The sequence below is a fragment of the Arvicola amphibius genome, chromosome 4 (genome assembly GCF_903992535.2).
Source record: "Arvicola amphibius chromosome 4, mArvAmp1.2, whole genome shotgun sequence".
In the NCBI taxonomy this organism is placed as follows: Eukaryota; Metazoa; Chordata; class Mammalia; order Rodentia; family Cricetidae; genus Arvicola; species Arvicola amphibius.
This window is the reverse complement of record NC_052050.1, coordinates 114316-124863: the sequence shown is the minus strand read 5'-3', so window position 1 is coordinate 124863 and position 10548 is coordinate 114316. Positions and strand designations below refer to the sequence as shown.

The 10548-nt window shown below is 40.6% G+C and overlaps 1 protein-coding gene across 1 annotated transcript; it reads left to right on the top strand.

Moving 5' to 3' along the window:
* The first annotated feature begins 427 nt into the window (after window positions 1–427).
* On the top strand, window positions 428–10116 carry Ptchd3 (patched domain containing 3). Its single transcript, XM_038328942.1, has 4 exons — window positions 428–1339; window positions 2209–2330; window positions 6317–6462; window positions 8476–10116. Exons 1-4 carry the CDS (start codon window positions 428–430, stop codon window positions 9969–9971), a joined length of 2676 nt encoding a protein of 891 aa, XP_038184870.1. The 3' UTR covers window positions 9972–10116.
* Window positions 10117–10548: the final 432 nt, after the last annotated feature.

The window sequence follows — 10548 nt, the reverse complement described above, 5'->3', positions numbered from 1 at the left end:
TGTTTTGATTGGAAACTGTAAACTTCAGATTGATAACTTTGTAATTAGTGTAAGCAGTGTAGGATTCCTCTAAGAAATACTTCCGTTCCTCCGACTGGCATCTACGTTTGTCCACAAACCGAGAAACAACAAGCCTCCGTCTCAGAGATCTGACAGTCTAGCAGGGGAAAGCGACTAGGCTACCACAAAGCGGACCGCCACGCTGGAGGGGGCTCAGGGAGACGCGTGCTCCTTAGGGCTTGCCCCGAGGAGATGCTCGGCAGCAAGGAGAGCGGTACCAACCCTAACCTGGGACAGCTCCCCTCGGTCCCGTGCTCCCAACCGTTGCCTCCAGCATCCGGGCCCCCGAGCAGCCAACGGTCCGCGGGTCCCAGACCGTTGGGGCCGAGTAGCTCGGCGGCAGAGGCTCTGAGCAGCGGAAGGCGACATGATCTCCTCCAAGGTGGTGCCCCGAGAGGAGGCTCAGCGGGAGACGCCGTCCGAAGGTCGACCGGAGGCCGACTCACCCGACGAGGCCGGCCCTAGCTGGGCCGCGGGGCCGCCGTCGGAGCGCCTGCCGCCGCTGGGTCAGGAGGCGCCCCCGCCGCGCCGCTGCCACACCGACTGCTTGGAGGCGCCCCTGTCGCGCTCCTTCCAGCGCCTGGGCGCCGCGGTGGGTTCGCACCCCTGGCTGTTTCTGCTTGGGCCTGCGCTGCTGGCGGTGGCGCTGGGCACGGGGCTCATCTTCCTGCCCAAGGAGAAGGAGAACCTGGAGGAGCAGTACACACCGATTGGCAGCCCTGCCAAGGCCGAGCGGCGCTTCGTGCAGGGCCACTTCAGCACCAACGACACGTACCGCTTCTCTGCCTCCAGGACCAGCTCCGAGGCCAACTTCGCGTCCATCCTGGTGGTGTCTCTCACGGACTCGCTCCTGGAGCCGAGGACATTCACGGAGGTGAGCAAGCTGGACAGGGCGGTGCAGGCGCTGAAGGTGGTGCAGGAGAACGGAACGCAGATCCTGTACAAAGAGGTGTGCGCCAAGTACAAGACGCTGTGCGTGCCACCCAACCCTCTGCTGTATGCCTGGCAGCATAACTTGTCATTGGATCTATCAAACCTCACCTTCCCCATCCATAACCTGTCCAACCACTTCATCTACTTGGCGGGCTTCTTTGGGGGAAACGTCTTGGGCCAAACGGTGGGAAGAAGTCAACGACTGGTCGAGTCCCGAGCGTTGAGGCTGCTGTATTACCTCAAGACCGAAGACCCCGAGGACAGTCAGCGTAGCAAGGCATGGCTGACTCACTTTCTTGACCATTTCAAAGACGTGAAGAGCAGTCTGACTTTAGAAGAGACAGAGGTATTCTGAAGGTTAGGGTTTGCAAGGGAGGCCAATAAGGGTGGGAGGGTTGGAGATGAGGTGGCCCTTGAATTAAAGCGAATGGAATCCCACTGTGACACGGATGGATGAAGCCACAGATCATAAAGCATTGGCATCATTCTGGTCTGTGCACGAATCCTGCATCAGGAACTCTGCTTAATATAGAAAATGACTTTCACACGTGGTGTGGGGTTTGGTTACTTGAAAGATATTTTATTGAGCCCATTCTTGTTCGTAGGAGTTCCTACAGCCTGTTTGTGCCCAATGGAATTAAAAGACAAAACTTTTAAGTTCTGTCATGTTATTTAAGAAGATAACTACTTCAGCCCTTTTATGGTTAGTTATAGATAAGACACCTAGCTTAGTATTGAAGTATATGTCATCCGTTAAAATTCTGGGCCAAAATTTCCAATGTATAACCCTAGTGAAAGCAAATGCTTTCTGGGAAGCCAAGCATTTCTTAAAGTGCTACTGGTGCAACTAAAAATGAAAAGACACCAGTCTAATAAGATGTGGAATATGAAATATGAAAAGACACCAGTCTAATAAGATGTGGAATATGCCCACAGCTTTCCACAGTCGTCAGTGTGCATGAAATTCAATTGTGGTTTGTTTATATGTAGGGTTGGCTTTTTTTTTTTTAACCTGATCTTAGCTAAAATGTAGAGCAACCATTTAAACTTTGCATTTTGAGGGAAAGGTTGAAAAGCACACTACAGATTTTATGTGAAGCAAATCATTGACTTTTTACAGTGGGGGCATTAACAAGCTGAAGTGTCCAGCAGAGTTTGTAACTTCTGACAGACTCTGATTGATACCGAGTATTTTTGTTGTTGTTGTTGTTGCAGGTAGTCCATTTTACATCCCTCTCAAGGCAGCTGGAGTTCGAGGCAACCTCCAAGACTGTGATTCCCCTGTTCCATCTGGCGTACATTTTAATCATACTGTTTGCGGTTGTATCGTGTTTCAGGTAAAACCCCCACTCGTGGTTCTCTCCTCACTTTCTAATGTGTTGTGATAAAACACACAATATACAATATTTCACTAACAATTTAGTGATATTAATTCTATCCGTACTGTTTGTCCATCTCGATTATCTGCTTCCTAGGTTTCTCATCACCACTAATAGATACTCCATTAATTATGCAGTAACCCCCTAAACCCTCTCCCAGAGTCCCAGAAAAACTAACCTATTTTTTATCTCTGAATTCGCCTATCCTAGACTTTTCCTTTCTGTTCTTTATAGCTTACTCAGTCTAAAGAAACCACAACAGATGGACACTTCTGTTATCTCTGGTTTTATTTTTTTCCCTAATTTTACAGATTTCCAATTATTCAAGTTTTTCCTTTTTAAAGTAGGTGTCTATTGCTGTGCATTGCCTTGTCACCTCCGTAAGTTACAGTGTTGTATGGCTGTTCTGTCACTTGATAGAAAACCTATACCAAAAGAAACTTATAGAAGAAAGAATTAATTTTGGCTTATGTTTCTCAAGGGATACAGTTTATTATGGAGCAGGGATCTGGCTGATCATATTTCATCCACACATGGAAACAGAAGGACAACAGGAAGTACCCAGTGATGTACTTTCTCTGGAAAGGCTCCATAACTTCCTCAGACAGTACCACCAAATGAGGACCAAGTATTCAGGAATAAAATCCATGAGGGGAATTTCTCGTTCAGACTAATAGTTTCTGCCTCTTGTCCCCATAAGTTCACGACCATCTTACAATGCAAAATGCATTTAGTCCAACTTTGAACATCCCCACAGTAGTGGCTCAGCAGTCACTAGTACCTGGGTCTGGTTCCTAGCACCCCCACACGGTGGCTAACAACTGCCTGCAACCCCATTTCTAATTGGTCTGACCGTCCCTCCTTATCACTGCAAATGTGGTGTAAGACATATACATACAAAATTTAAAAAGTTCCTACAGTTTTAAGTCTTAGCACTGTTCAAAAGTCCAAATTTTCTTCGTAACTGTGATTTCCTGTTTTATTAAAAAACAAATTATATATCTGCACACATATATGCAGATACACATATATCTTATAAAATGGGACAGAATATATATAACCCCTCCCAAATGGAAGTTTGGGGACATAGTAAGGAAATAATAGAGGAAACCAAGACTGTTTGTAGCTCTGGGTCCAGTAGCTGGGACTTCAGGTTTAGAGGGGTTAGTTAGACTAAGGTTTGTAGCTCTGGGTCCAGTAGCTGGGACTTCAGGTTTAGGGGGTTAGTTAGACTAAGGTTTGTAGCTCTGGGTCCAGTAGCTGGGACTTCAGGTTTAGAGGGGTTAGTTAGACTAAGGTTTGTAGCTCTGTGTCCAGTAGCTGGGACTTCAGGTTTAGAGGGTTAGTTAGATGCCTCAGCACTTCCAGCCACGTTGTCAGCAACATCTCTCCTGAGCTGGTTCCGTTCCCTGTATTCAGCTCTCCTTGATACATGCTTTTTGCAGTTTTGACATCTCCAACATCTTGAGGTCTGAAACACAATCTGGGTTTCACGTTTACAAGCTTCACACAATGGCCTTTCAGGGCCTCTAACATTGGCACACATTGCTTGGCCTCAGTGGCTCTTTGACACTGTGGAAAAAGAATCAATGACTTTCTCAATTTTGCATCTTTCTTGTCTACAAAAGTAGTACTACGTGAACAACACTGAGAAGTTCAGCTGCCAGCCTGTGATGGGCCCTTGCCTGTTGGCTTGGTTTGCTTCATTTTCTAATTGCTGAGTTGCTTGCAAGTATATTGTGTGCTACAAACCTTACTCTCTGTCGATGAAAATAGTTTTAGGTTTCCAATCTAAAATTTTTCTTTAAATATTATTTTATTTCATATATATGGGTGTTTTGCCTGCGCATATGTCTGTGCGCTGTGTACTTGCTTGGTCCCCATGGAGGACAGAAGATGTCAGATACCCTAGAACAGAGTTACAGATGGTGTGAGCTACTCTGTGGGTGCTGGGAACCAAACCCTGGTCCCCTGGAAGAGCAGCCAGTGCTCTTAACTGCTGAGCCATCTCTCCAGCTCCTTTTTCTAACTCTTTAGTTTGTTGAGGTCTGAAAAGCTAAGTCCCTCATTACGACTTTTCATGAAAATTATTCTGTGGCATTTTTCATTTTCCTGCGTATTTATCTGTACACTGAGCAGGTGACATGAAGTTGTCAGCCCTGGTTTAATCTTCTGGAGCCACCACTGATTGTGCACTTTCCACTGCCTCCCAACATTGCCACTGGAACATCATTTGTCACTATTGTATGACATACTTTTCTTGGAAAAGCACAACACAACACACAACACACACACCTACTCACCCTAGAAAGGGAGCTCACAGTAGATCAAAGTAATGATTGCAGCAGAGTTTAAATTTGAAGAACTAATGAGCTTTGAATGGGGTTACTAAAAGTAGTATGTGTAAGGGGGGGGTTACTTACAGGAATAGGGGTGACTCAGTAAGAGCAGCTGGATCACCAGAAAGCACAACTTAACATGGGTGGCTACTCATGAAAGTCGTATCCCTAGAACTTTCTGCATAATTTGCAAGGAAACTGGATAGACTGAGGTTTTTTTTTCTGTGTCTTCACTGGTTAGATTCCTCTCCTAGCAGATCTATGAGAATTCTTACAAGCTTTTGCTTTCCTCAATGTGTGTCTCTGGAGTTTCTTCCTCCTTCCTGGAATAGGAATAGGTGAAGAAATCTTTGCCTATTTGAATGTGATCTTTCCTTTTGTCTTAGAAGCTCTGATTTGAATTCCTATTCATCATCTGCACATGTAGGGTCCTAACTTGTTTTCTGTTCCCTATGATGTATTTGGAAGTATAGTTGTCACTCATGGTTTTGAAGCAGTTTCTAGCAAGTGAAGTCGAAAACCTGTAGTGTATTGCCAAGGTTTTAAAATGTACTGATGGGGGCAGAGGGATATGGTTCTTATAGAGAACCCAGGTTCAGTTCTCAGCATTCGCTTTGTGGCTTGTGATAAAGCATCCTCTTCTGACTTCTGTGGGAAGAAGGAATGGGCATTATGAACATACAGATAGGCATGCAAAACAAACATACACACAGAAGAAAATAAATCCAGAAATTTTAAAATTTTCTGTTGTCCTGACAAGGAAATGGGTTGGTTGTTCAAAATGTGTTGTGCTCCAATTCTTTTCTTTCCTTTTTCAAATTATCAACCTTTCTATAAAGCACACATCGTCAAGTAGATAAAAATCATTTCATGATTTTAAACAATGTTTCCATACCTTTAGCACAGTATCTACTGGACTAATTTGAAATTGCAGACTATTTGTACTATGTTTATGTCTAGTTGAAGTCGGGGTGGATGGACAAGAACAGAATCTGCCCAACCCTTATGAGGGTTTCTTACCACTTATATCATTGTAACTTCTGTGGGTGAACTGTTATTTTTATGTCTCAGAGATTTCTCTTTTTCAAACTGAATTTTTATTAATTTTGATGATATCCATAGCTTTTCTTCTCTTGTATAAACAAGAAAGAAACCCCTTCCCCAGTCTCCTGGTTTCCATTCTGAAGTCAACACATTCTTGAAATACACTGGCTGATTTAATTCAGAAAATTTTTCTATTATCCAACTCTCTGCTGTTGTTTCTTTCTCATTAGTGATAAGAAAATTCAAGGTTAATAAAGCATTATGCAATCTATTTAGAGAGGTATTTTTCTATACCTTTCTGTTTGTTCAGCATATCCTTTATAGTTCAATTTGATCTTTCTATAACTGCCTGACCTGAGGGATTGTTTGATATACCTGTAATATGTATATATTTATATATGTATATATGTGCATATGTATGGATATGAGATATGTATATGACAGATATAAAAATTATCATCCTAGAGGCTTTTGCCTTGGTGTCTAAGTCAACAACCAATTGGTCGGATTTCAGTATGAAAGCTGCCATCACAAGTTTTTATTTTCCCTCTAAACTTACAGGTTGGACTGTGTAAGAAACAAAATGTGGGTAGCAGTCTCTGGAGTGTTTTGTGTTGCCTTGTCAGTGGTGAGCGGCTTTGGCTTGATGCTGCACATTGGAGTCCCATTTGTGATCATAGTTGCAAATTCACCATTTCTTATTCTTGGTGAGTAAAACAAAATATGAAGCTGTGTTGAGCCTGTAGGTGTGTGTGGTGATAAAGGGACCACATTTGTGTAGAAAGCTCCAGCAACTGGAAGAACAAACTGGATTATCTATCTTCAGAGTTGGAAAAATGTAGTATCCCAGACAAATAGAAAGGAGAATGGACTTTAGTTCACACTGAAAATATGCAAGAAGTATTTTGTATCAAGGGATACACACTAAATTTTAAAAAGTTTTTTTCTATATTAATCAGTACTAGCAAGATTATTTTGGAATGCTGTGTGTGAATGAGTACTCAAGAGTTTGCTGTAGAAAAAAATATAAATTGGTTTGTATTCCCCAAGTTTATAGCAAAAATTATAGAGCAACAATTTCAGTTCTATAAAATTTATTTGATACATGTAATTGATCATAAGAACAAATGGGTTTATTTTGGTGTGTTTTAGAATAAGAAAATATTGAAAGCAACTTGATCCCATATCAATATGGCATTTGTCAAATCAAACGTATTAAAAATGGAAACCATATTTGACCTTTTTTAAAAAAAGACAAATATAATGAATTAAATGAAAATTTGTCATTATGAATCAAGATACATGCAATAGATAATTTCATGGGTATAGCTGCATAGAAAAAATTCTAGATGAATTTTTAAAATATGTTTTCAGAATTTTCCTTGCAAGGGTGATTATAGTTGTTTTGTACTGCTGTTTTTAAATTTTATTTTACAGTAAGTATGTATGTCAAACTATGCAATTTGAGAGAAATCAGTTTTTTCCCCTGTAGATAGATGGGTTTATATTGCACATCAGTTTAGCCTGCTCTTAAGATTGCACCCCCATGTTCATGCAGTCAGCCACTGTGCCCATAGTCATCAATAACTAGGTTGATGTCTTTATTGTAAGCCAGTTTGTATTCACTGCATTCATATGGTCTGCATCCATAGGAGTGTAAGTATAGATTTGTATAGAATATATGTAATTCTAGCAACTCAAGAACTGTGAGGAGAATTTCTGAACAAATTTCCATAAGTAATAAAATCAGGTTTTAAACACCCAAGAGATACTAGTGCATTCCATTCTTAGTTTTTAGTGCCTCTGATTGTTTCCTCTTTTCAGTTGCTGGTCATGGGGTGCTACCATACAGTATATGACAGCCCCTCTACCTTTGCGCAACTTTTGGATCTTCCTACCTCAATTATATCTGAACTACAGGCCATCTTGTAATTTCAAGTATTCTCCTAACCTTAAAGATCAGCATTGCAGTCCCAAACCTGCTGTTAAATAAACATGGGAATAAAAGCACACATGACTGCAAGCAGTCTCCACTTCAGTCTAATGCTGCAGGGAAGTGGAAGATTGGTAGCTGGCTCAGACTGTCTAGTCTCCCTGCTTTTGTGTCTTCATTCTTTACACTATTAATGTAAAAGCTCTCAAACTTTCTTCAGTTTTGTTTCAAGCCAACCATGAAATGGCACCATGGAAAGGATTCCAAAGATTCACTTTTGCACACCATTCTTATCTCAGGACCAAAGAAACATTCTGTCCACTGCATGCTAGGTGTCAAAAACCAACAGGGACACTAGATTTGTGTGTATGCCTAATAAAAATGGCACAACTTGGATGGCTTTATGCTTACCTGCAAAAACATTTGCCGCCTCCCACAGAATGTTTGATGGATGTGTTTGTATATTAGTTGAAATGACTCATGGGATCAAAGATAGATTGCTGATGCTGTTTCAACTGGTATGCAATCAGGTAGATGTCCTCATTTTATCACAAAGACACCCTGAGTAAACACTAGGGAGTATTCTGTGTACTAGTAACATAGGTATGTACAAAACTAAGACCTATTACAGAGGAAAGAGTGACAAATTTTGTCATAAATTCAGAAGCAGACTGAGAAGATGGTGTTGAAACAGAGATTTTTCAAGACAAGTAATAGAAAATGCTTGGTTGTTTTAATATTTAATGTGTATTATTAATATATAGAAAGATCTGTTCTTTTGTTATAGGTGTTGGGGTTGATGACATGTTTATCATGATTTCTGCCTGGCAGAAGACTAGCCTCATGGAAAGCATAAGAGAACGACTCTCCAATTCATATTCAAAGGTGGCAGTGTCCATTACAATCACCACCATCACCAATGTCCTTGCTTTTTATACGGGAATCACCAGCTCTTTTAGGTCTGTACAGTATTTTTGCATCTATACAGGAACAACTCTGCTCTTTTGCTATTTTTATAGTATCACCTGTTTTGGAGCAATTATGGCTCTGGATGGTAAAAGAGAAGCCGCGTGCTTCCGCTGGCTAGAAAAGCCAGACCCAAAATGTGCCTCCTTAAAAAAATCCTGCTGCATCCCATTTGGTTCAACCCCAGAGGAGAGTGGGGAAGATAAGCATCCAATGAATTTGTTCTTTAGAGACTATTTTGGTCCTTTCCTCACAACTTCTAAAGCCAAGTTTTTTGTAGTGCTGATATACATTTTCTACATCATAAGCAGTATATATGGATGTTTCCAAGTGCAGGAAGGGTTAGATCTTCGGAACCTTGCGAGCGATGATTCCTACATCACACCATATTTTAATGTTGAGGAAGATTATTTTTCAGACTATGGTCCAAGGGTTATGGTCATAGTCACTGAGAGTGTTAACTACTGGGATGGTGATGTAAGACAGAAGCTGGACAACTGTATGATAAAATTTGAAGAAAATGAATATGTAGATAAAAATCTCACAGAGTTTTGGTTGAAAGCATATATTCAATATATGAATAACAGTGGAAAGGATCCTAATGACAAGAATACATTTATGAATAATATTTCAGGTTTTTTAAAAGTTTCCCCTATTTTTACATATGATATTAATATTTCCTCATCAAATGAGATCACTGCTTCCAGAAGCTTCATCCAGACGGTAGGTGTTTCTTCGTCAAGCAGTAAGAAGAGAATGTTACTCGAGCTACGAGGCATAGCTGAGAACTGTGAGGTCCCCTTGATGGTGTATAACCAGGCATTCATCTATTTTGATCAGTACGCTGCGATAATAGAAAACACTGTTCGAAATGTCATGGTTGCGTCAACAGCTATGCTCATTGTTTCTTTATTGCTAATTCCTCACCCAGTGTGCTCCTTGTGGGTTACTTTTGCTATTGCGTCTGTGATTGTGGGAGTGACGGGTTTCATGGCATTCTGGAATGTTAATCTTGATTCCATATCCATGATCAATCTTGTTATTTGTATAGGGTTTTCTTTTGATTTTTCTGCACACATTTCCTATGCATTTGTTTCCAGTTCTGAGACCTCAGTAAATAAAAAGTCAATTGAGGCGTTATATATGCTAGGCTATCCAGTGTTGCAAAGTGCAATTTCAACAATAATAGGGGTGTGTGTTTTATCTGCAGCTAAAGCTTACATCTTCAGGACGTTTTTTAAGATTATGTTTCTTGTTATGTTTTTTGGGGCCGCTCATGGCCTAATTTTTATTCCAGTATTCTTAACCTTTTTTTGAAAGTTTGTTTCAATACACAGTAAATAGCCCTAACCAGTTAGAGAATTCCTGATGACCTGAATCCAGTCTGATTGCAAAATGTACTAATTAAGACTAGTCAATAGAAAAAGAGAGAGATGAATTAGAAGAGGCATTTCAGGGTAAGAAAAACAAGGGGTAGGGGTAGGAGGGAAGGGAGGATAATATTGGATATAAACAAAGTACATTGTATACATGTATGAAAATGTCTCAATAAAAACCGTTAGTTTGTCCAATTGGTATGCACTAATAAAGTATGAATTATTAATGTATAACTGAAAACAGATATAAAATGTTAAAAATAGTCATTCCACTTAAAAGATGTTTTCCTGATTTTGAAGTTCCACATTAAATTGTTCCTTAACATATTCTGAGAAAAATTAAAACGTCTTTACCAAATTCAGAAAAATGTTATCATCTTTATTCTAATATCTACAATAAGTCTTAGTTACTTTTCTATTGATGTGATGACCAAAACCAAACTTTGGAAGGAAGGGTTTATTTCAGTTTGTAGCTTACAGTCCATCACAAAGGAAAGTCAGGACAAGAACTGGGAGAC

Bases quoted from the DNA above. Each gene is read 5' to 3' on its own strand.
- Ptchd3 (XM_038328942.1), top strand. From the start codon at position 428: ATGATCTCCTCCAAGGTGGTGCCCCGAGAGGAGGCTCAGCGGGAGACG. The intron at 2,331-6,316 runs GTAAAACCCCCA...CTAAACTTACAG, and splicing joins GCGGTTGTATCGTGTTTCAG to GTTGGACTGTGTAAGAAACA. The intron at 6,463-8,475 runs GTGAGTAAAACA...CTTTTGTTATAG, and splicing joins TTCACCATTTCTTATTCTTG to GTGTTGGGGTTGATGACATG.